This window comes from Mustela erminea, chromosome 1 (genome assembly GCF_009829155.1).
Source record: "Mustela erminea isolate mMusErm1 chromosome 1, mMusErm1.Pri, whole genome shotgun sequence".
NCBI lineage: Eukaryota > Metazoa > Chordata > Mammalia > Carnivora > Mustelidae > Mustela > Mustela erminea.
Genome location: NC_045614.1, coordinates 215,292,517 through 215,318,589, shown reverse-complemented (window position 1 = coordinate 215,318,589; position 26,073 = coordinate 215,292,517). Strand labels below are relative to the sequence as shown.

The window sequence follows — 26,073 nt, the reverse complement described above, 5'->3', positions numbered from 1 at the left end:
TATGGAGTGAAAAGAAGGGTCATCTGTACCCCAGTGTTCATAGCAGCAATGGCAACAATCATCAAACTGTGGAAAGAACCAAGATGCCCTTCAACAGACGAAGGGATAAAGAAGACATAGTGCATATATACAATGAAATATTACTCAGCCATCAGAAAGGGTGAAACCCAACTTTTGCATCAACATGGACAGGACTGGAGGAGATTATGCTGAGTGAAATAAGTCAGGCACACAAAGCCAATTACCATATGGTTTCACTTGTGGAGCATAAGAAATAACATAAAGGACTTTACGAGAAGGAAAGGAAAAGTGAAGGGGGAGAAATCAGAGTGGGAGATGAACCATGAGTGACTGTGGACTCTGAGGAACACACTGAGCGTTTTGGAGGGGTGGAGGGTGGGAGGTTGGGTGAGCCTGGTGGTGGGTATTAAGGAAGATATGTATTGCATGGAGCACTGGGTGTGGTGCATAAACAATGAATCTTGGAACACTGAAAAAATTAAATAAAATTTTTAAAAAAGTTTAAAAAAACTGACTGAAAGTGAAGGGATGGAGAAGCATCTGTCATGCCAATGGGCCTCAAAAGGAGGCTGGGGTAGCGATTCTTGTATCAGATAAATTAGATTTTAAACTAAAGACTGTAGTCAGAGATACAGAAGGACACTCCATCATTCTTAAAGAATCTATCCACCAAGAAGATCTAACAATTGTAAATATTTATGCCCCCAATATGGGAGCATCCAACTACATAAGACAACTGTTAATCAAGATAAAGAGTCATATTGATATGAATACATTAATAGTAGGGGATCTTAACACACCACTCTCAGTAATAGACAAAAACTTCTTTTTGAATTATAGTTTTGCTGAGAGCAACATTCTTGGCTGGCTGTATTTTCTTTTAACTTTTTAAAAAAGATTTTATTTATTCATTTGTTTAATTATTTATTTGTTTATTTAAGAGTGAGAGAGAGAAAGAGAGAGATATGGAGAGAGAGCACAAGACAGGAGAGTGTCAGAGGGAGAGGGACAAGCAGGTGCTCCATTGAGCAGGGATCCCAACGCAGGGCTTGACTCCGGGACCCCAGGATCATGACCGCAGACACTTTGGCTGACTGAGTCATCCAGGCATCCCTTGGCTGGCTGTATTGTAAAATTTTTTTTTTTAAAGATTTTATTTATTTATCAGAGAGAGAGGGGGAAAGAGCAAGCACAGGCAGACAGAATGGCAGGCAGAGGCAGAGGGAGAAGCAGGCTCCCTGCCGAGCAAGGAGCCTGATGTGGGACTCGATCCCAGGACGCTGGGATCATGACCAGAGCCGAAGGCAGCTGCTCAACCAACTGAGCCACCCAGGCGTCCCTAAAATGTTTTTGATACACATTTTTTCCATTTAATACATTAATTCTAACTTGTGATTTGGAGTATGTAACAAAGTACTTTCTTTAATTATATACTGTGATTGTGTATTAGCTGTGAACACACTGGCAATGAAGGGCAGTGTCCCACAGCTGTGCTGTGCTGTGCATGTTGTGTTCTTGTGTCTACTCTTTATAAATTTATGTCTGGTCCCCTTGTTTGTAAACTCTGCCTTCTCACTGAGCCCACATGAGCATGTCTGCATTCTCAGCCTTGGGTTTAGGCTAAGAATGAGACATCTGAGTGTTGTGATAGTCCACAGCACCGTGTTGAAAGGAAGGCATTCCTGTTTGAGAGTGGAGAGTTGAGTCACTCTCAATTCACAGTTGAGAGTGAGCACATGGGCTTCCTGATGCTTGTTTTCACTGCGTTGGAGGTGTAGGTCTTTAGGCATGGGTCATCAGGAGTGTTACTCTGGGGTTCAAGTTTCTGAAATTTACTCCTGGGACTATGATTATATCCCTTAGAATTCTATAAACCAATGAATTCCAGAAATTTTGAAAGGGTAGAATTTGTTTTTGTTTTCTTTTTAAATGATGATTCTTCTTGGAGAACCTGTGTGGCTCAGTTAGTTAAGCACCCAACTCTTGATTTAGGCTCAGGTCATGATCTCAAGGTCATGAGACTGAGCCCCATGGTTGGCTGCATGCTGAGTGCGGAGCCTGCTTAAGATTCTCCCTCCCTCTCTCTCTGCTGCCCGCCCCCCCCCCACTCGGGTGCACTTGCCTCTAAACTATCAAACAAATAAATGATTCCTCAGTAGTTACTTCTTGCCTCCATTCTTGAAAATAACATACACATGCTCTTTCTCTGTTCTACAACCTTATTTTGCTCTCAGAAGCAGACATTCTTATATTTAATAAGCATTGATATTCTACATCCTACATACTATGTTCTCATTGAATAGATTGAGAGTATGCTACGTCTTAACTTTCTTTCTTGATCTAAATCCTTATATTTTTCTTCTCCCTACTATAACTGGTAGAAATGGAGTCCTTTCCCTTGCCAAGTGATCTTTCAACTTGACCGTTTTGTTTTTTCCTCTCCTTTAAGGCTCACAATTTAGAACCTGTGCTAAACAAGGGATTCGGGTGTCCTTGGAAGTTTGTGAACCCCCTGCTAACTCATCCATGCTTCGCAACAACCCCTTCCTTCCACACATAAGGAAACAGAGACACAGAGTGGAGTTGAAAGAGTTAGTTAGTTGCACAGCTGGATTTAAACCCAGGTGGTCTGGGTCCAGAGTTCTCATCTTAAAAACAAAAATGATCTGCAATTCAGATAACAAGCACCAAGCTTAGTTTATCTGAGTGCCTAGATTTGTCTAAGTAGACTGACGACCAACTTTTGATGTGTAAGGAACCAAGCAAGAGGAAATGTATTTAATTATTTAAGAAAAGGTAGTTTATTAAGCGTTAATAATATGTACATCAGTAGTAAATATTTATGCCATTTGGGGCAACAGAGAAATACGAGCGCCTTTGCTACAAGTTGGCACTTTTCCTGCCTAATATCAATTGTGAATAATCATAGTCTAATCCAAACTGATCTTTTCTATCAGCCCCAGGTAGAAGCTCATCCCAAGATTTTTTTCTCCTAGTGTCAGATCAACTCACTGCAGATCCAAAACTCTAACTCTCCATTGAAAATCAGCAAACTGTCAGAAGTCAGCAGTTTTGACATGAAATGCACTGGCACCTTAAATTGTTTGTTTGTTTATTTGTTTGTTTCTCTGGTCAGACCTAACTTGAGCCATTGACTCGCTAGACTAACTCTGACTGTGTTTGCAGTTCTGCGTTCTTACTCCTAAATGCTTTTGAAAGCATATAGTAATAATTGTAGTCATAATAATATTAAATAGCAGAGTAGCCACAGCTCTGCTCTGTTGACCTCTGCTCCCTATGACTGTATATGAAAACTCCACCAGACAGAGGCTGGTGTACTATGTTTATTGCTGTGTGCCCAGCACACAGGGTCGTCAAACACGTACCAGGATCTCAATGAATGGTTTCCATTCAGATTTTTTTTTTAAGATTTTATTTATTTATTTAGTTGACAGAGAGAAAGAGACAGAACGAGTGGGAACACAAACAGGGGGAGTGGGAGAGGGAGAAGCAGACATCCCTTCGAGTAGGGAGTCCAGTGCACCTGGGATCATGGTCTAAATGGAAGACAGACGCTTAACGACTGAGCCACACAAGCACCCCTCCATTCAGATGTTTCTCAGCTTGATCTCTTAAATCTCCGCCAAGCTGATTATTGAAATGTACCTATAATTGATTAGTGAACAAATTCTGCAGATATCCTACTACTTACTGATTTAATTTTATGGAATCATCTGGTACAGTAACTGGTTTATATTAAGTTATTGCATGCTTAATGATTGCAGTTGACAGTCTTGCATATTTCCAGGTCTCTAAAATAAAATTGATAAGGTCTGAGCTGTCATTCTTTAGTGAACTAGATTTATGGCCAAGGGTAAGGTTGTATCTTTAAGAAGCAGTTTCCCCCTTTACAAAGTGAAACTATGCATAACAACCCCATAGGGTTGATAGGGAGACCATATGGATAACTTGTTCATGACCCCACCAGCCATAAGTGACCAGGTAGGATTCAAAGTTGGCTTCTTTGGCTCCATTTTAAGCATGAAATGACTCTGAAATCCTGTGAGACCATCCAGGAAGTTCCTGAGAAAAACTGTCCTGAGGTGAGAAGGTGAAGAGGAGTTTATCAGGGAAATTAAATCAGAAAAAAGCTTTCCAGACTGAGCTTGGCTGTGTCCATGGATGGCCAGGTTGAAGGCTATAACTTTGTCCTCATTGACAACACATAACAACAGCACAGAAAACTGACCACGGATCAGTTCACCATTTAATGTAGAATGTGCAAAATTGAGGAGTACAGAGTAGAGATGTGATTATCCTAACATAAAATAAGTCTCTTTCACTGACACTTGCTATTTGTTGGATGCTAGTCCTAAGGGGGAAAAAAAAAATGGTTTAACAATGAAATTAGAATCCCTTCTTGAACAGGCTTAAAGTATGCCTATTAGCAAGGCATGGAATGCATTAAAGGGAGAATGATAATGATTGTGCTAATATTAGAGAAACAGGAAAGAAATCTTTTCTTGAACGTATAATTTTCAAAAGCTCCTAAGGAAAACCAAATCCAAATGCCTCTTTCACAGCATTTACATGAAGAGTGCAGAGTCAGAAATATTTTCATTCAAAAATGATTATTTTCTAAAAAGTTTATCGAAATAAATTAAGCGTGTTTGCCGAGGTACAAATTAGGCCATGATTTTCATTTCGAACGATGAGAAAAATCAAGTAGCGGGATAGCACAATTTCACTCTTCTCCTACTTCTGTATTTACATCCCACAGCAGCAACTGTGTTCCTCTTTCAATGTCATGTCAGAGAGAACGGAGAGCATGCACGCGGTTTGTTGCCCACCTTCCTCTCTTACGTTTTCTCTTCTTTCTTTCAGTTCCACCTTTTATCCAACCTTTTGAGTTTCCAAGATTCTCCATTGGACAGCGGGTCTTTATCCCATGTGTTGTGGTCTCAGGGGACTTGCCCATCACGATCACCTGGCAGAAGGACGGTCGGCCAATCCCAGCGAGCCTCGGGGTGACCATCGACAACATTGACTTCACAAGCTCTTTGCGGATTTCCAATCTCTCCCTCATGCACAATGGGAATTACACCTGCATCGCCCGGAATGAGGCCGCAGCAGTGGAGCACCAAAGCCAGCTGATTGTGAGAGGTAAGGACAAGGACATAGGATGCGTGGCGTCAACGCAGCCAAGTTCAACGATGCTCACAGAGAGCGTTCGCTTGAAATAACAGGAAAGAATAAGAATTCATAGAATTTGCTGTCATCCCACTAAAATAAACCCCACTACAAACTCCACTAACACCAAATCAAGATTTTATTTACCTAAAATATGAAGCTCCAAATAATTAGCAACTAAGAAATGTGTGCAGGAAGAGGTGGGGTTAGGGTTTAATGAACAACCGAGGCTTTTCCTACATTGGCCGCAAAAGGTCATAAGCTCTTGCTGTATTGTGTTTATTCTATTTAGCACTTTTTATGATATTATGTTTTAGGTTATGGCTTTAAAAATTTCAAATATTTTTTGTCGGATCACACTTTTTCTAAAGAATAATAAAATAGTAACTTTTTTATTCGTTTAACTGAAGTACAGTTGACACATAGCAAAAAGTAGCTTCTTGTATTTTTTGTTTGTTTGTTTTAGCTTTAGAAATGTGAAGTTAGTTTCAATTTAGAAACATGTTTTGCTCCTCTCTTCTGTTTAGCATTATACCTCTCATTAATTTAAGAGACTATAACAACATTTATTAAATCAAACAAAACAGGGGATTATTTATTTAGAAATTAAAATGGGGGGGTCTAGCTTGTAGAAGATATTGACAGGGGACTCAATGCATCTAAAATGTAAGCATTTGTCTTATTTCAAATCTGTATTCCTGTCACCAAATTCCCAGGAGCACTTTACTCTTCATCTGCAAAATGAGCAGCTAGTATTCTGTAAAGTCCGTTGGGCACTGACATGTGGTTTTATGATTCTCTAAGTGCTACATGCATTCATGCCCTAGTATAGTTCTTACCCACATTGCAAAAGCAACTGTGTAAAATTAAAGGCTTATGTTAATGTTAATTATTAAGCATTTTTAAGTCTCCAAATATTGGGCTCTCAGAGTAACTTTTAGAAGAGGTTGATTTTCATTATTTTCCAGATAGTTGATAGATCTGAGCAGATTCTTTCTGAGCAACAGATTCCTATGTCCTTCCTTAATCTTTGGACCGTGTTCTCATGACATCTCTCCCTTTCTGGCTGAAGAGTAATGTACTTTCTATGTACTTGCCAACAAAAGAGACTGAAGCATATTTAGATTTTATGTGAAGAAACCAACTTTGTGTTTGTGAAAAGAAAAGATTTTCCCTGAGCAAGAAAATATATTTTCAGTCACATACAAGCTAAATATACAAGTGATATTTTTTCTCTTTCTACCTTGTGCTTTTGAGTATAAGAATAGGAATACATGAATTTCTTTCTCATTTTTTGAAGATAAATAAAAATGGAAGCCAGTGCGGTATCCATTTCCCAAATGTTTTCTTATAAGAGAAATTGACTCTTACTAGTATTTGTGAAGGGCAAAGCAGTACATCAGCCTGTCTCCTGAAGAATCTGTCTGAGGGATGCAAGTCAGAAAACAAAATGTTGGACAAAAATGTACACAATGTTGTTTGTATCACTTGCCCTTGTAGGGAAGGTAACCAAGGGCAAAGGTCAGATGAACTGAAGTTGAGCCCAGCTTCAGGGGTGATGTGTTTGATCACAATCTGATTAGTGGCTCCATGTGGTTATTCTTCAAATATGGCAAATGAACTTCTGTGAACTTAGCATTAAATCACCAATGAGGTAAGATAATTCTGAGAAAAGGAATGTGCTTCACGAGCAGGTCAGTGGTTGGAGAAGTAGTCAAGGACAAAATGTTGTGGGACAGTAATCCTTAATCTAGATTTAACCATAGAATCTCTTAACAGATTTAAGAAAACACTGATAATTCTTTTCTGGTCCCAGTAAAGCCCAATTGAAACATAATCTTTAGGAGTGGATCCATCTTTCAGATCTCTGAGGTATTTCTTTTGATTCCCCCCCAAAATCTTTTATTGGTGTTTCTCAAATTTTATCACACTTTAGAATTACATGGGGATATTTAAAATTCTTAATGTCTGTGTTGCAGCCCAAACTAACTAAAGAGCCATCTTTGGAGGTGGGGCTCAGGCATTAGTAGAATGGCCAAGTGGACTTAGCATACAGCAAAGTCAAGTCCTAACACTCTGAATTATTTGAATATGCTATTTTAGGAGTCTGGATTTTTTCTAAATGTGAAGAGTGACTTTAGTGACTTTAACCAGGTAAGTGACATGGCCTGATTTATCTTTTTAATTATAACACTAGCAGTTGTTTGAAGAATGGACTGGTCCAGATAGTAGGGATAGTTATTAAGAGTCCATTTTGGAAGTTCAAGTAAGATAAAAAAGTGCCCTTAATGAAGGTATGAAGGTGGCAATGGTTAAAGTAAGAGGAAGGAACTGAGTTTGAGATATCTTTTGGAGGCAAAGCAAAAAAAAAAAAAAGTTTATAAAGTGAATGTTGCAAATAAGAGGAATAACATTTATTGCTTAATAAGGTAAACAGAAGTCTTTAACAGAAGTAGAGAAGAAGCAAAGAATAGCAGTGACATAGTGAACAATGATGTGGGAAAAACAAAACATTCTAGCATTTGAAGTTCTAGGAATCAGGAAAAGAAACAGGGAAAAGGAGAAGGCTGTAGAGTAAAAAGATGTCCAGTAAGTGGTGCCCTGGAAGCAAATTAATAAATATATCAGGAAACATAGGTAATAATGTGTATAAAATCCCACTGGAAAGAGAAAAAGGAAATATAAGAACTGGTTATTTGGTTTAGGGAGATGGACATTGTTTATGACCATGAAGAGTGGTATGGTTGCAATGAAAGTCTGATTAGTGTGGCTAATGAACATAAAAGGGAGACGAATTAATGTGTGGGAATTCAAGGAAATATGTACAATTATTTTAATATTTTCAGAGACATTGCTATGATGGGAGGCAGAAAAACAGAGAGAGGGAGTTGAAGAGGACATGGGACATGGGACAAGAGAAACTTACATCCAATGGGAATGAGTCAGTAGAGAGGAGAGAAATATGTGGTAAAGATAAAGAGGAGATAATTACAGGATCAAAGTCCTTGAGTTAGTGAATTGGGATTGGATTCTTTGCATCAATAACATATATTAAAAGCACTATGGTAAGAACCATTGTGGGGGTAATCCAAAAGACAGAACCAACTGAAATGATTGGAAATTTCAGGGAGGCAGATTTTGGTTCAAGTAACTTGAAAAACAAAGTATAACATTTATTGAATGGGGCCATCAAACAGTAACAGGTAATGGATTTGTACGCCTATCATGAAAAAAAAAAAAAACTATAAAACTGGGGAAAAATTTATAAAACAACAATTTCCAGGCAGTGGAACAGGAGGCAAAGGGTTGTGATTCTTGAAAAAGTGGAAGTATATAAATTGAGCTCCAAAATTTACCCCAGATTTCTGCCTGGGGCACATTCCAAACAATGGCAGAGGGATACAGAGCCCAAGTAGATAACAGTGATCTTTCTGGGTGGAGAATACTGACAGAAATTTACAAACTATTGAGGTGTGGGATTTTGCAGGGCAGAATACTGGGAAGTAGGAAGCTGTTCAGAGAAAGATTTCTAAAAATCTCCTTTTGAGTCTTTAGCTGAATACATTTCATGTGCATAGGATGAGACTGCATGACCTCTACCAGGGAAGAAACACCAGGTAAATGTGAGATCAATAAAGACATCAGAGGTTACCCAGGGCTGGGGTATAATGGAGTTCTGAATAGCCAGAGTAAAGAACATACGAAAATTCTATTAAAATCTTAGGGAGGCCACTAAGAGGAGGGCTAATCTATCCCTGGAATAAGGACTACTCTAAACAAGCCCTACAAAGGCCTTAAGAGAGAACTGACAGGATAAAGCTTCACCAGTAAATGAAATGTCTTCAAGACATTAAAGACATTACTCTTTAAAGGAAGTCAACAAAATCATTACTCTCAACAGCGTATTTATAATGTGTTACACATAGAAACTAGATATGTGAAGAAGGAGGAAAATGTGAGTTGTAAACACAAGAAAAAACAAAGAAACAGACTAATGGACATGCAGATGTTGGAATTAGCAGACAAGTTTTTCAAGCAACTATCATCTCATTTCAAGGATTCAAAAGAAAAGTTATGTGCAGTAAGTGAATATTTAGGGAATGCAAGAAGGTAAATGTAAAATATTTTTTTTAAAAAAAGAACCAGAAATAATTTCTAGATCTGAAAGACATAATATCTGAAATGAGAAATTCACTGGATCTATTTTTTTTTGAATGGCTAATTTTTTATTGTTTTATGTTAGTCACCATATAATATATCTTTAGTTTTTAATGCAAAGTTCCAAGATTCATTATTTATGTCCTACACCCCATGCTCCATGCAATATGTGTCCTCCTTAATAACCACCACGAGGCTCACCCATCTACCCACCCCCCTCCCCTCTAAAACCCTCAGTATATTTCTCGAAGTCCACAGTCTCTCATGGTTCGTCTTCCCCTCTGATTTCCCCTCCTTCACTTTTCCTTTCCTTCTCCTAATGTCCTCCATGTCATTCTTTATGTTCCACAAGTAAGTGAAACCATATGATAATTGACTGATATATGATATGATACTGACATGATATGATAACTCTCTGCTTGACTTATTTCACTTGGCATAATCTCCTCCAGTCCCACCCATGTTGATGCAAAAGTTGGGTATTCATCCTTTCTGATGGCTGAATAATATTCCACTGTATATATGGGCTATGTCTTCTTTATTCATTTGTCTGTTGAAGGGCATCTCAGCTCTTTCCACAGTCATTTGGATCTATTTAATAAGATATTAGATACTGCAGGGGCGCTTGGATGGCTCAGTGGGTTAAAGCCTCTGCCTTCAGCTCAGGTCAAGATCCCAGGGTCCTGGGGTCAAGTCCCGCATCAGGCTCTCTGCTCAGCAGGGATCCTGCTTCCTCCTCTCTCTCTGCCTGCCTCTCTGCCTACTTGAGATCTCTGTCTGTCAAATAAATAAATAAAATCTTAAAAAAAAAAAGATATTAGATACTGCAGAATAAAGGATTACTGAACTTGAAAAGAGGGCAAGAGAAATTATTCAGGTATTTTCATGGAGAGGTGAAAATGGAAAAAAGTCAACAGTGGCTCACTAAACTTGGGAAAATGTCCAATATTCCAACATATACATAGACTCTTAAAAAGAGGTGGAAGGAAAAAAGACATTTGAATAATAATGATTGGAAATTTTCTAAATGTGAAGAAAAATATAAATCTACATATCAAAATGAACAATAGAACTCTCAAAAAATAAGCATAAAGAAAAACCATTCCATGGCACATTCTAATTAAATTGTTCAAAACTAATAATAAAATGTCAAAAGTATCCAGAGAATTATGACTGGTTACATCAAGAGGACCAAGTAAGAAAACTTTAGGCTTCTCATCAGAAACAATTCAAGCTAGGACAGAATGGAGCAGTCTCTTCAACGTGCTGAAAGGAGGGATGGAAGGGAACATGTATCAGTCTAGGATTCTATAACCAGCAAAATATATTCTTCAAAAATGGAGGGGAAATAAATACATTTTTAGACAAAAGTTTAGAGAATTAATTACCAGCTTGATTTAACTACAGTAAATATTAAAGAATGTTCTTTTTTTTTTTAAGAATTTTATTTATTTATTTGACATAGAGAGATCACAAGTAGGCAGAGAGGCAGGCAGAGAGAGAGAGAGAGAGAGAGGGAAGCAGGCTCCCTGCTGAGCAGAGAGCCCGATGTGGGACTCGATCCCAGGACCCTGAGATCATGACCTGAGCCGAAGGCAGTGGCTTAACCCACTGAGCCACGCAGGCGCCCTTAAAGAATGTTCTTGAAGCTAAAAGAAAATAATTCCATGGAAACTGAGTACAAGAGGAATGAAGATTTCTTGATATAATAAATTTATGGCTAAAGATAAGATATACCTTATTATCATTTTCATTTCCTTTAAAATATTTAGGAGTTTAAACAATAATAATTTGTAACATGCAAAAATAAAATAGAAAATAATATCACAAAGAACAGGAAAAAGGAAAGTGGAATTTTAGTCTTGTAAAATTTATCCTATGTTATCCATGAAGTGGTATGATACTATTTGAACATAGATGTTGTTAGCTAAATATGTTCAATGCAAACTCTTGAGCAATTATCAAAAATGAAACAAATAGGTATAGATATTAATCCAACAAAACAGATATGTGAACATTAAAATATACTTAATTAGGTGGGGGAAAAAAGTAGGAAAAGAGGGACAAAATACAAAGGAGAGATGGAAAATGGATGGAAAACTTAAATACAACTATATCAATCTTTCATTGGGTATAAATGGACTAAACATACCAATTAAAAAGGAAAAATTATCAATCATGATTAAAAAGCAAGATTCAAATGCATGGTACCTGTTAAATATAAAGAAATATAAGTAGTAAAAATTAAAATTGTATAAAACACAAATCTCAGAAAGCTTAATTGAATATATTAATATATATATTAAATTAAATTTAAATCTCAGGGTAAAGAATATTACTCTAGGCAAATAAGGACATGTTAAAATAATAAAGGGGGTTAATTCATCAACAAGACATAAATATCTGAAATACAGATACTCCTAATAATAGAAATCCAAACACATGGTTACAGAATAGAACTGAAAAGAATAAACAATGGCAATTGGGGATTTCAACCCTCCTTTCTTATTAACTAATAGTACAAACACCAAAAAATCAGCAAAAAAAAAAAAAAAAAGACTTAAACTATACTAACAACACAAGTAACCTAGTTGGTATTTATAGATTATATCAAACAACTACAGAATGCACATTCTAGAATTCTGATCACCTGAACAATAAGAATTTAAGCTTTGTTATTTAAAGCCACTAAGTTTGTTGTGATTTATTGTAGCAGTTATAGAAAACTAATGCAAAGACAAACATAACTGCAGTTCCTACAGCCATTAATTAAAAGGACAGTGAAGAACTGTTTTGGACAATTTTATGCCAGCATATTTGATAATTTAGATCAAATGATCAATGATTTCAAAGATATAAATTATCCAAATAGATACAAAAGTGAACATGTGACTTGCTCTATGTCTGTTGTAAGGTTTGGATTCATTATAAAAACCTTCCAACAAAAACTGAAGACGGAGAGAGCTTAATTTGTAAGTTTTTATAAAATTTAAGGAAAATAGCACCTTATACAAACTCCTTCAGGTAATCAAGGAAAAGGGAGGAGTTCCCAAATTTTTAGACACAGCATCACCTCAAGATAAAGAAGTTGATAAAGTCATGGCACACAAAAAATTTCGCAAACTGTTACTGCTCATGCATATAGGTGCAAAAATAGTGGCGTAATACTACTATGTCAATATAACATTTCAATATAATTTTGCTACCATAATACTACCATGTCAAATCAGCAATAAAAGAAAATGTAACATCTCATGACAAAGTGGGCTTTATTACAGGAATAAAAACTTGGTTTAACATTCAAAATTAATCTATAGGTTATTATATATTATAATATTATTATATTAACAAAATAAAGTAGAAAAATCACACATTAAAATAGATGAAAAGAATTTACTAAAATTCAATATTTATTCTTAATTTAAGAAAAAAAAAAAACCTCCCAGTTAACAAAAAATTGTAACTCTCTCACTAGAATAAAAGGGACCTAGGAAAAATCCATAGTGTTTTTATTCTTTATCCTCATGATTAAGAATGAGATAAGCAGGTCTGCTCTCAGCTTTTCTATCAGTACTGTTTTAGTTGGTCATAGCCTTTGTGCTTAGACAAGAATAAGAAATAGAAGGCATGGCATTTGTGATAGAAGGCACAAAATGTGCCTACATGTGCTGATGATATGGGTGTGTACAGAAAAATGATAACAAATATACCAGTACCTGTACCCCAATGTTTATAACAGCAATGGCCACGGTCGCCAAACTGTGGAAAGAACCAAGATGCCCTTCAACAGACGAATGGATAAGGAAGATGTGGTCCATATACACTATGGAGTATTATGCCTCCATCAGAAAGGATGAATATCCAACTTTTGTAGCAACATGGACTGGACTGGAAGAGATTATGCTGAGTGAAATAAGTCAAGCAGAGAGAGTCAACTATCATATGGTTTCGCTTATTTGTGGAGCATAACAAATAGCATGGAGGACAAGGGGTGTTAGAGAGGAGAAGGGAGTTGGGGGAAATTGGAAGGGGAGGTGAACCATGTGAGACCATGGACCCTGAAAAACAATCTGAGGGGTTTGAAGTGGCGGGGGGTGGGAGGTTGGGGTACCAGGTGGTGGGTATTAGAGAGGGCACGGATTGCATGGAGCACTGGGTGTGGTACAAAAATAATGAATACTGTTATGCTGAAAACAAATAAAAAATAAATTAAAAAAATATACCAGTACACAAAAGAAAAAGAGAAAGGAGTCAAAATTAAAGTGTGTCAATATTAAAAAGAAAAAAAGAGAGAGAGATATACACACACACACACACAAAGGAGCACTGTAACAGAAGAAATGAGACAAAAGAACAAGATGGAGAAAACATTTTGTTTATGTCCAGAACAAGTCCTTCCCTATCAATAATAATTAGTTTAAATGTAAATAGAATACACTACGAATTCCCACAAAATACAGACAACTCTGAAGAACAATACACTGAGTAAAAGAAGCCAGACACATAGAAAAGAGTAGTGTATTCCATTCATAACATATTTGTCATGTATTCAATTTATATTCATTTACAAGAGCTTCCAAGATAGAAAACTAATCAATAGAGATAAAAATCAGAATGTTGCCAGCAGGAAGGGGGTTTGGGAACTGACAAGGAGAGAACTTTTGGGGTGAATGGAAATATTCTAAATCTTTTTTTTTTTTTTAAAGATTTTATTTATTTACTTGACAGAGACAGAGAGATCACAAGTAGTCAGAGAGGCAGGCAGAGAGAGAGGAGGAAGCAGGCTCCCTGCTGAGCAGAGAGCCGGATATGGGGCTCGATCCCAGGACCCTGAGATCATGACCTGAGCCGAAGGCAGAGGCTTTAACCCACTGAGCCACCTAGGTGCCCCGAAATATTCTAAATCTCGATGGGATGTGGGTTTTGTGCATTTATGCACTTGTCAAAATGTATCAAACTATATGCTTTAAAGTTATGTATTTTGCTGTATATAAATTGTACTTCAGTTTTTTTAAATATTAAAAGATAACCTTCCTAAGGTTCAAAATTCCTCAGAAATGAAATAATTAAGAAACTTACTTTACAAAATAACAACTTCCTACTAAGAGAATTTTGTTAAAAATGGGATGGTGTTTTGGAAGGGACTATAGAAAAGCAGTAGATGTCACAGGTTAGTGGCTGGCTTCAAACCAATAAATAGTAGCTTCCCTTCTGGTTCCAATCCTCAGTGATTTAAAATGAAAGGCTATTATTTAAACACTTTCTTCTGTATCATTTTATACCACATGTGTAACATATTCTAACTTCAACATGGCTTTTAGTAAATCTGGTTTTTTGTTAATTCTTTTTAAAAGATTTTATTTATTTATTTGAAAGAGAGAGAGCAGGGGAAAGGGCAGAGGGAGAGGGAGAGGCAGACTCCTTGCTGAGCAGGGATCCTGATGTGGGGCTCAATCCCAGGGACCCGGGATCATGACCTAAGCCGAAGGCAGACGCTTAACCAACTGAGGCAGCATATAGCATATGTTAAATATCATAAATATGCTATTTAACAGCATATAGAAGGCACATAGGTATACAAATTTCTTTAGCTTATGCTATGATGGGGATGGTTTTATGATTCACTCATCTAAACTTTAGAATTGGGTTAGGTCTGGAGTGCACTTTTTTTATAAATTCTTAAAAATTTTTATTATGTCCAATTAGCCAGCATGTTGTATATCATTAGTTTTTGATGTAGTGTTCAACCATTCATTGGTTGCTTATAATACCCAGTGCTCATCACAACGTGTGTCCTCCTTAATAACAAGTTTTATAGATACCATAAAAGGTCATCATTCTGATTTCAGAAAGTCAGTCACCTAAATGAACCCTAATCAATCAGCTTGAACCTACTTTTCTTTAATTTCAGTTATCATGGTAATGGCTAAATGGATTAATTAAATAAGGACTACAGGATATCTTGGATAAAGCATTTTCTGTTTTAAAGTCCTTATGTGTAGCCATTTTTATTGTGTTTTATTTTCCTTAAAAATTTTCAGTTTGATGAGTTCAGTATTTTCTTGTTTTACTTGCTAGCAAAAGAAAAAAAATATTTTGAGCTGTACCTCTTTGAAGCATCAATAGGTAGATACAAATATATTGTTTTATACCCACAACCAAATGACAGCATTTTTTTTTCTGTCCATCTTTCCTTCATCCTTCTCTTATCCCAGCATGAAACAGCAGTGTATTTAGCGTATAGTTATAATTTCTAGGCCCTGTAATAGTCCCTGAGATGATGAATGTTTCTTTCTTCACAGTGAGAGCCCCCCATGTAGTGGGAGAGAGACAGGTGATGGTCCCACAGGCTGGTGTGACAAGCTGCAGGGCAACTATGAAGAAGAAAGGAAACTTAACCAAATTTAGGTTAGGAGACATATGAGGCAGGTTCCCGGAGGGAGGGAGTGGGGTTCCTGAGCCATTAGAAAATACAGCAGGGAGTTACAAAAGAAAGAAAGGAAGGTAATGTGTTCCTGGAAGAAATTCTGTCACCTGTGGTGGTGGGGAGGCTTGAGACAGCAGACACACTTATTTCCCTGATGTGGTAGGATGGAGTGGGTAGAGACTAGCATGGACGAGGGTAAGACACAGAGCTAACTTTGGTTCACAGCTGGAAGTTTCTGTGTCCTGAGGTCTGGAGGCCATGGGAATTGAATGAGGAGATCCAAACAAAAGAAAAAAAAAATCAACAGATTAAAGTGAGACCAGGAGTCCAGAAGCCCAGAGGGGAGGCTCTGTGGTCCACATGAGAAGTGGTTATGGTTGGAGTTAAGGTGGTGGTAGCAGGGATGACAATGCTAGGGTTAACTCGGAAGATACTTTGCAGAAATCTGTGGCTAAGTAATTGAGAAAAATGTATGAGAAGCCTTGATGACAGACATTCTCCCCAAAAGTAGCTGGCCAAGGACTGTGCTGGGTGTTGGAGTGGGACATGAGGTATCTTATTGTCTCCTCCGTTCTCCTTCTGGCCTCAGCACATAATAGTTGGGACAGGGAGCTTTCTCTGTGGATGGATAATGCCTGCTGTGAGTGACAGCCTCTTGTCTTCAACGGCTAGGAATCAGGCAGCTGCTCTAATTTCAGCTTTTAATTTAAGTGGTCAAGTAGTTGAATTTTATCATTTCATCTGGATCTTGTTATGAATCAACTAAATAGACGTTTTAGGTAAGATGAAGAATCTTATCATTTTATGCCATTTAGAATGAGAGAGCATTCATATTGAAAAATGTGGACTTAACATTAACTTTGGAACACAGTTGTTACTTAGTTCACCAAAAAAAAAAAAAAAAAAAAAAAGCAAAGCTATAGTTAGGGAAACATAACCTGCTCAAAAATAGCAATCAGTATTAGAGAATAATTATATGGGTCTTTATTTAAATCTTTAACTCGAGTTTAGAAATGTTTTTTCTCTTGGAGGTTTTAAAGTTTTTGGTTTGAGATGTGGTTTGGAAAAAACCAGAATCAGAGTGAGGAGCTTAGAGACCTTGAAATTGCCTTGTCACAAAGAGGGTGGTTTGGAAGCCTTCAAGAGACAGACTAGTAATTACAAGAGCAGAATGAGTTCTAATAAGGGAGAGACCAGTGTTTGATATGTTCCATGAAGTTTCCATGGAACGAGTGAGCTCCGTCAGCCTTGATGTGAGTAGGTTTTAGAAAGAGAATAAAAATGTAACATTTAGTCTCTCAGCAAGAAAATCAAGGTCCACATTTCTGCTTGTTCATTTTTCAGGTGACTTTGAGAACGTGCTTGAATCTCTCTGATCCTTAATCTCCTAATCTGTAAAATAGGAACAGTGAGACTTACGCCTTGGAGATGCTGAGACAATTTAATTAGGTAACAAGGTAACAGTCAGCATGACCTTGGCTCCTGGCTGGCAACAGAGGCCTCTGATGACTCTCCATGAATGAGTAGAGGGGACACAGGTGTCCAGGCATATGTTCTGAGGTCAGGGAGGGATAGCGACAGCTAAGATATAGAGGTTGTGCCATGGTCAGAGTTTTACCCATGTGCCTGCTATTATCAACAAATATGGGCTTGATGGAGGAAGTGATGGAGAACTACAAATGTCTTTGAGCAGATTACCTTGAGTCAGGAAGACCAGTCTGGAGGAAGGGGATGGACTGTGCTGCATCTCAGCTAAATTATCTTAGTTGTCACCTTCATCTCCTATAAGCAATTTACCCCCAACTGCTGTAGTTCCCTCAAAAATAAATTGTACTTTTACCTTTAGACTACATTCCCAGGCCTTCATTCTAATTAATCACCTGCATCTCTTCTTTCCTCTTTTCTTCCTTTCAGTCCTATCATGATCGGGACACCTGTTAGCTGTGTGACCTGGGGTAAATTCCTTAACCTCTCTTTACCTCCATTCTCTGATTCATAAAATGGAATGATACTTAATAGGAATTTCTGGGGCTTAAATCCTGTATTTATCCCAGTGCCTGGCACATATTAAGCGCTCAGTGAGTAATGACACCTTCTGCCCTTTCTGTCTGTCTCTTCGTGCCACTCACATCCACATGATTTTGGAACATGATTGAAGACACATTCCACAGAAGAGGCCATGGGGAAATCCATGCATTAGGTGATTAATTAGAATGAAGGCCTGGGAATGTAGTCTAAAGGTAAAAGTACAATTTATTTTTGAGGGAACTACAGCAGTTGGGGGTAAATTGCTTATAGGAGATGAAGGTGACAACTAAGATAATTTAGCTGAGATGCAGAATGAATGTGTATGACAATAATGGAGTTTTGGAGCCCAATTCTTAGTCATCCCTTCTATCACAGTCTTATGACCTCAGATCATTATAGAGCTTAGCACAGTTTTTGATTGTTTGGGTCATTGGGAAGATTTATAGAGACTTAATTTAAAATACATTAGCTGTTATCAGAAGGGAAATTAAAAGAAAAAAGAACCAAACAACCTTTAGCTTTTATGTGTGTGCCCCATGGCTTACACTTGCTGTGGACCGATGATCTCCCTAATGTCATGCTCAGTCGGATGACCTTGGCATTAATGAAGCCATCTGGAGGGAAAGTACTAGACTTAATGACAGAACATACGTGCCCTTTGCTTCCTATTATTGGCTCTGCATCACTGAGAAGAAAGCCCCTGATGCGATGATTTTCTGTGATTCCAAAGGAGGTCCGTGTTCTCACACTTCTTTATGTCCTATGAAGTATCTCCTGTTTCTGGCTTTTAATGATGAGCTGCCACACAGAAAACAAACACCATGCAAAAGACTTTGAGCTTACCTTTATTTGGCAAGGAAACTAAAAGTTACATGAGGCCACTACCTTATTGCTATGTTTAGTGATCCAATTTTTGATACCATATTTGTGCTATCATTTTACTTGATCCATTGATTCTTCCAACAAATATTTACTAAGCATCTATTTTACACCAGATATTCTGAGTGCTGGGGTACAGTGGTGATCAAAATAGTGATCCCAAGTTCCTGCCCCATAAAACTCACATTCCAGTGAAAGAGACAACAAACACACTATGTCAGGTATCTACATGTTCTATGAAATTGGAGGATTGAGAGTGATAAGGATAGGAAAGGTATGTCGGGTCGGGTCGGGGGGACAGCGGAAGACTTTTCCAAGAGATTTTGGAGCAGACTTTAGTAAGGTGAGGGAACAAGGCATAGCGAGTGCCAGGCAGAATGACCAAGCATGAAGAACCCAAGTCAGGAGCGAGCTTTGTGTGTTCAAAGAGTGGCAAGAGAACAGTGGGCTCAGTGTTCTGCAAGGGAGGAGGGAAAACATTGAGGGCAAAAGCCAGGCTATCTTTCTGGTTGTGATGAGAAGCCATTGGATTTTAGTTTCCAGTGTCATAAATTAAATCTTATCTAGGCTTTGTCCAATTACCATCTTGACTAAATGCCATCCAGGAGAGAACGGCAATATTTATGTACCTGCCCCATTCCCCCCACCAAATAGCTTCCAGGTTTGCCTTCAGTAAAACAGAATCTCTGTCTCTGTTGACAGCTTAGGGAAGCTTACATCCTTTGGAAATATATAGCTTCTTGGAGGCCATGCATTTCAAACCTTAAAAATTTCTAACATTGAGAAATACCTGTTCTATTATAAGCATACTACTCTTCCTCTCTTAAAAACTACAAAAATAATTCCTTCCTTTAGCAGACCAAGCCAAAGATCACTGTATTTTAAATGGCCCTCATTTTTTTCATTTATTCCATAGATTTATAGCCTCTTCAGAACTTTTTTGTAAAACTATTAAAAAGGCAGAATTACTTGTAAAAGTTACAAGTAACAACAGTAAAACACAACATTCAAAAAAATTTTAGTTTCTGCACACTTTTTGAAAAGATTTTATTTGTTTATTTGACAAAGAGAGACACAGCGAGAGAGGGAACACAAGCAGGAGGAGAGGCAGGCAGAGGGAGAAGCAGTCTTCTCACAGAGCAAGGAGCCTCATGTGGGGCTTGATCCCAGGACCCCAGGATCATGACCTGAGCAAAGGCAGGCACTTAACCACTGAGCCACCCAGGCACCCCGTTTTTGCACATTTTTAAGCACAGATTCCAGATAATTTTCAGTATTCAGCTCCCTCCAAGGAATCCCTGGGGTCTTGAGATACTGTCAGACTACATGGGTCTCATGACACAAAGGTGTATGGCAAGAATGACTTATGTTGCCTTATGAGAATGTGACATAATTATTTGGTTAAATCTATCCCTTCTATTTCCTTAATCACCCTTCTCCTCCACTTTCTATTGAAAAGTCAACAAGATTGGCATATATGCTCACTACAACGTACCAAATAAAGTGTTACACAAATAAAAGGAAACCAAGATATAATTTTATTTTTGATAGATTTTATTTATTTATTTATCTAGTTGAGAGAGAGGGAAAGAAAAAGCACAAGGTAGAGGGAGGGACGGAGGGAGAGAGAGAAAATCTGAAGTAAACTTCTCACTGAGCGCAGAGGCAGATGCGGGGTTTGATCTCTTGACCTCAAGACCCTGACCTGAGCCAGTGGCCAAGAGCCACTTAATGAATTGAACCAGCCAGAAACATCCCAAATATAATTTTTACAAAGGGAACCAGTAACTTTGGGGAACTATAACCCAGACCATACAGAGTGTTATGTCTTCGGCTCCTATCATAAGTTTTAGCTCAAATTGCAACAGTTCCACTTTCAGTATGTGTTTCCTTGCCCAGAATCCTCCTAGAATGCTTTCTGCTCTCCACCATCAGAGGAAAGTAGATCTGTCCTTCTCAAAGGCTTTGGGGTTTGGGGCCACTCTGATCTGTGGTATTAACTCAGCCATGCTACTTTGGACAAAATCTATTTCTCTATTCTATAAAAATGGAATAATAATACCTATTTGTCAGTTCATTCCACAGACGTTTTCAGAGAGCTTTCTGTGTCCTATCGCTATGCGCCATGCTGGGGTACAATGGTCTGTGGGAAAGGGACAGTACTTATTCTCCTGCAGGGCAGAGCCTGATGAGGGAGAGCAGCAATATCAGACATGCTCAGTAAAGGCAACAGCAGGTAACACAGCATTCTCTGGGGGCACTTTATCTCATCCACAGCATCAGTAAGGGGCTCCAGACAAAGTGGACTTTGCGCTGAGATGTAAATAACCATAAGTGAGAATCTGTTAAACAAAGACATAAGAAGCTTATGTGAAGACTCAGCAGCAAAAGCAGTCATGGGGGTGGGGATAGATGAGGTCTTACAACAGCCAGGGGGAGTGTCAAATAAGTCATAAAGAGCCTTCAGAGTGTTGTAAGAGTCTGGATTGTATCAAGGCACAATGGGAATGCACTGCTGGTTTGAAGCAGAGATTCAATTCATCCAGTCCGTGTCTTGGATTCTTCCAGCCACTGTGTGAGGAATGGATTGAAGTCGGCCTGTAGGTGCCAGTAGATGCATTAGCAGGCTGCTCCAGGAACCAGCTAAGAACCAATATCGGCCTTGTTGAAGGGGAGTTCCTCTGAAAGCAGAGTTCGAGGTCCATGATTGGCTGCTGATTGGCTGTCCATGATTGAGATGTGATTCCTGGGTTCGAGAATGAGAAATGGGGGCGGTGAGAATGAGATCAGAAGGAGAGAGAAGATATCAGTTAAAGTTGTTTTAATGAGCTGGTTGATGCTGTGGGCCTCTGGGACTCATTTGTACTCTGAAGAATCCTGAGGAGTCCCATGGAACAGTGATTCTCAAAGTGTTGTCTCTGGACCAGCAGCCTCAGCGTCACTGGTAGATTATTTGAAAGACAGTGTCTTGGATCCCTCCTCAGACCCACTGAGTCAGGACTTTGGAAGATAGGGTTCAGCAACTCATGTTTGAGCCAGCTCTTCAGGTGATTGTGATGCCCTCCAGTGTGTGAGAAGCACAGCCATAGAATGTGCCTCAGAATTGTTCCACGGGATGGATTGGAGAGGAGGGGCACTCCCCTCCCCGCCCTCTCATTGTTACATGTTTGTCTCCCACATTTCTGTGTCGCACCAGTGAAAGTGAGGAAGAATGTATGACTCCCTAGGAGGCCCCAGACAGCAGAGAGACTCGTGCTCTTGGTGGGCACCCTGGCAGGTGTGTGGAACTGTCCAGCCCTTGGTGTGCTGAAACCAGAGGGAGGGAGTGTGTGTGGCACTTCACCACACACCCTGCCTGCCCATCGTGACGAGAGCATGGCAGTGAAGAAATGAAGAGAATTTGAGGATATGTGATAGAGTTTGGAGGAAGAGCCATGAGCATTTGATACAAGGAGATGAAAGAGGAAGATATGAAAGATAATTTGCGGTTTTATGGGCCATTTCCACCTATAATTACCTTCCACTTGCAATATGTCAATGGTTATTTCCCATGTAAACCTCTTTGATCAGTTTTTAAGTAATGTCCCTTTGGATTGGAACCAAATTGAGGGGAGGGTCATGGATCAATTATAATTAGACATGTTTCCAGAGGAAATGCAAGCAATTAGTTACCCTACGCATTTGACAAAGGGTTTTCTTCTATCAGCAGAAGTTGAGGCAGAGCATAGACTATAGATGACTGTGTATTTTCCTTCCACCTGGCCAGAGTGATTTTGGTATGGTGCCTCAAACTTTGCAATCTATCCTTGAGGTTGATTATTTTTACTAGAAACTTTGCTCTAATAATCTCCAGCATTTTTCCTAGAAATAACTTTCTGAGCATGGAAGAGTCATCCCTTATCACCCAATTTAAATATATTTACATTTTATTGAATATGTGTGTCTCAGGATATCATCTAAATGAAATAAAATTGATTAATAGTTAAGCAATATTGAAGAGACCTATTGGCCATATAAATTATTTAATTTGCAAGTTGGGGTTTGTGTTTATTAAGGATATGTTAAAGCTGGACATACCCGCATTTATTAAATTAACCAGCACACTTAGAGTACTCCATAACTTCCAGGCACTGTTCTGAGACATTTGCAATCATAATCCATTTGATCCCCACACCAGTCTGATAAAATCAGTGCTATAATTATCCCCAATTTACAGATAAGGAAATTGAAGCCAAGAGATATTTGATAACTTGCACCAGATCATCCAACTGGAAGAAACAGAGTTGGAGCTCAAGCACTGGTGTTTAGTCCTTGGCTCTGTACTCCTAGCCATCACTGTCATCTCTTTCAGAAACAGCAGTGAGTTCCATCTCCTGCTGCTTCTCATGTCTACCATTTCCTCTTCCTAGGGTGTTTTATGACCACAATGATCTTCACTATGGTTTATATCATTTCAACATGCTTTTAAGCATCTAACTCACCTAGATTCTGATCTTTCTATCAGTCCATTCATGTGATGGTTGGACTCCCTATTGATTTATAACACATAGGCCCATTTTTGTCTAAAGCAAGAATTATGGGATCTGCAAAGCAGACAAGATTAGCTTTTACCAGGAATTATGAAAAGGAGAGGAAGAACACTCATATTTGTTAAGGGTCTGACATAGAGGGGACATAGTCCATATCCTCTTACATAGTACTGTGATTGCTTTTTTGGAAGTTCATCATATAATTAATCATTTTGGGATGAAGAATTTTCTGAGATTCTGATTTTGATGGAAAAGTTTCTGAGATTCTAAAACCTTCACATGCTGCCTTTTCTAGAAGTACCTGTACCATCTCTTTCAGAGGAAGCCCAAATACTCTTAGAATAGCAATAACTTAACAAGGCATTTGCCTTCTCTTGACAGGTATGTTCTACACAGAGGGCATGTGTATGTTTTGGGTAGGGATGCATTTTTTTCAGCTCCTCACAAAAGTTACCAAATACTCAGTTATTTAATCTGGGTTTTTTTGTTTGTTTGTTTTGGTTTTTTTTTTTTTTTTGGATAAGTACACTTATTATAAAGCCATCATGGTACCTCACTTTAGTTAACCTCCATTGTCCCCTATTGGCCCAGGAGAGTGCTGACATCAAGAATAATGGTCTATGTGTCTTCATCAGATTTTGGGGCAAAGTTCAATACCATGCTATGTTCTTTATTGTCTTTAGGGGATGCCTATTAATTTTCCCTTCATCTTCTGTTAGAAGAAGAACAAACACAAATGCTTTGAGCAGTGTACACCCAAGAGGAATACTTACTATTAATAATTACTTTTTGTTCTTCCAATTGTGGTCCTGATTCTATTTGCCATGGATTGGATTGCTGAAGATTTTCCGTAACACAGATAAAAAAGAATGTCACATACCTGTGGTTTAGTCAACTTCCACACATGAGCCCAGTTTTTCCAGGTGCAAAGTAACTTCAGTTTGAAGAATCTCATTGATTTGTTAGGAAAATGATTTATTCCTCATTAGGAAAAATGAGGTCATTTTCCTAATTTGTTCTAGCTCACAAATATTGTTTTCCAATTTTTCATGTATCTTAACATACAAACATTGTTTATATTTTAATGTTCATTAAAATTCTTGGAATTCTTCAAATCCATACCTACAGGTATTAAAATAAGTTGTGTTGTTGTCTGAAATAAAGGTGACATTTCTCTCTTTTCAGTTCCTCCCAAATTTGTGGTTCAACCACGGGACCAGGACGGGATTTATGGCAAGGCTGTCGTTCTCAACTGCTCTGCCGAGGGCTACCCTGTACCCACCATAGTGTGGAAGTTCTCTAAAGGTATGACATTACTTGGTTTGCTCATTGCCTGCCAAACATGTTTGAATCTAAAGACTTAGAGGAACATTTCAAATCCTTCCAGACTTCCTTCTGGCAAGGAAATACATTCCCACCTTCACCAACTCTGTCTTCTCAGCTTACCCCTACTGGTCCATCTGAGTGTTTTTAGTTTGGACCAGGAGTGCCTGGTCTTGTATAGCCTGCCCTGGGAAAGATCATGTCTGGGGCAGGGAGTCAGTGGAAGTTATTTCAGCTCCCGGGAAAGGTCTGTGTTGCCCGCTTGAATGGTGTGACTATGATCTGCTGGGGGAGCACCACACACCCTTCCATATGCAGATGAAAGAACCAATGGTCAGAATTGCTCATATGTTTGAAAAGCATTTCCCCAGAATGTATACATATGACATTAAGCGGGTTTAGAAGATTAAAAATAAAATTGTTGATTGATTTATTTACCTGGTTATCTTAGAATAGACAAATTCCATATTGTTTGTCTGGCACAGTCTTTTCAAAACACTCACACCTGTGTCCCATGTTGAGCATTCAGTGTTCTTTGTTTGAATGTGTCTGTCATATTTAAATATCATATTTGAATCATGCTTTCTCTGCAAAAGCAAAGTGGCCTCGCCAGTTTTACTGTAAGGCTATAAACGTTCCAGAAATAGAAACATGTGACATGCAGGCTAATGGGGAACATTCTAGACACCATAGAGATCATTTGTGTCCATCTTACAGTCTCGTCCAGGGAAGGGTTCTTCCCTGGGCTCACCAGCATTTTAGAGTTTTCTCTCTTTTCTTATTCACTCATCTTTTCTCAATAATTTATGGATCAAATGGTTGAAGGTCAAACGCACATGGGTGAGATAAACAAGCAAATAAATCACAGTCTCTTAACAATCTAAAACCTACTATGTGTGTTTAATTGTTCTGAGTGTACTATTTATTTGTTCCCTTTATCATGGTTTGTGTTCCAGGTGTTGCTTTTTAAAGTAACCTATTGCATTTCCTTATTATGAAAATAACAGAAGGAAAGCAAAACAAATGGGCCACTTACACCTCCTTTCCGATGTATTTCCTTCCAGAGGGAGAGAGAAGGGAGCAGGGGAAGAGGGTGCTAGAAGCTGCTTCCTTACAGGAGGAAATCAATTAAATTTTTTTAGAATTCCCTGAGGCTACTCCCCTATAGGCTGCCACATGCATTGTCCATGTGAAAGCAGTTTATTCAAAAAGCTAATGCCTATTATTCAGAGTATCTGCCCACATGACTTTTTATTTTAGGTTGTATTTGAAGCCGCATGTTACACATTACAGGAAAACAAACAGCATGCATTTAACTTAGTTTGTATATATGTCATGTCTGGTATTACGAACATTCCCCACAACACTCACCTTCTTCAGAATTATTTCTAACATTTGCCCTTGTGCAAGTCTCCCCCTTTCCCCATGAGATTATTTTTAGTTTCTCCATACTATGAACTCCACGAGATAAACAGCCTTGGATATGCATGTGGGGCATTGTGTGATTGTCTTCTTTAG

The 26,073-nt window shown here is 38.4% G+C and overlaps 1 protein-coding gene across 2 annotated transcripts in view; it reads left to right on the top strand.

Moving 5' to 3' along the window:
• The window catches only part of DSCAM (DS cell adhesion molecule), a 766,451-nt gene that overhangs the window by 492,392 nt on the left and 247,986 nt on the right, over positions 1 to 26,073 (top strand). For both annotated transcript variants that reach the window (XM_032355377.1, XM_032355385.1), the window contains 2 exons: positions 4,906 to 5,184; positions 24,418 to 24,537. In XM_032355377.1, coding sequence (XP_032211268.1) covers positions 4,906 to 5,184; positions 24,418 to 24,537 — 399 coding nt within the window. The remainder of the gene's footprint in view (positions 1 to 4,905; positions 5,185 to 24,417; positions 24,538 to 26,073) is intronic.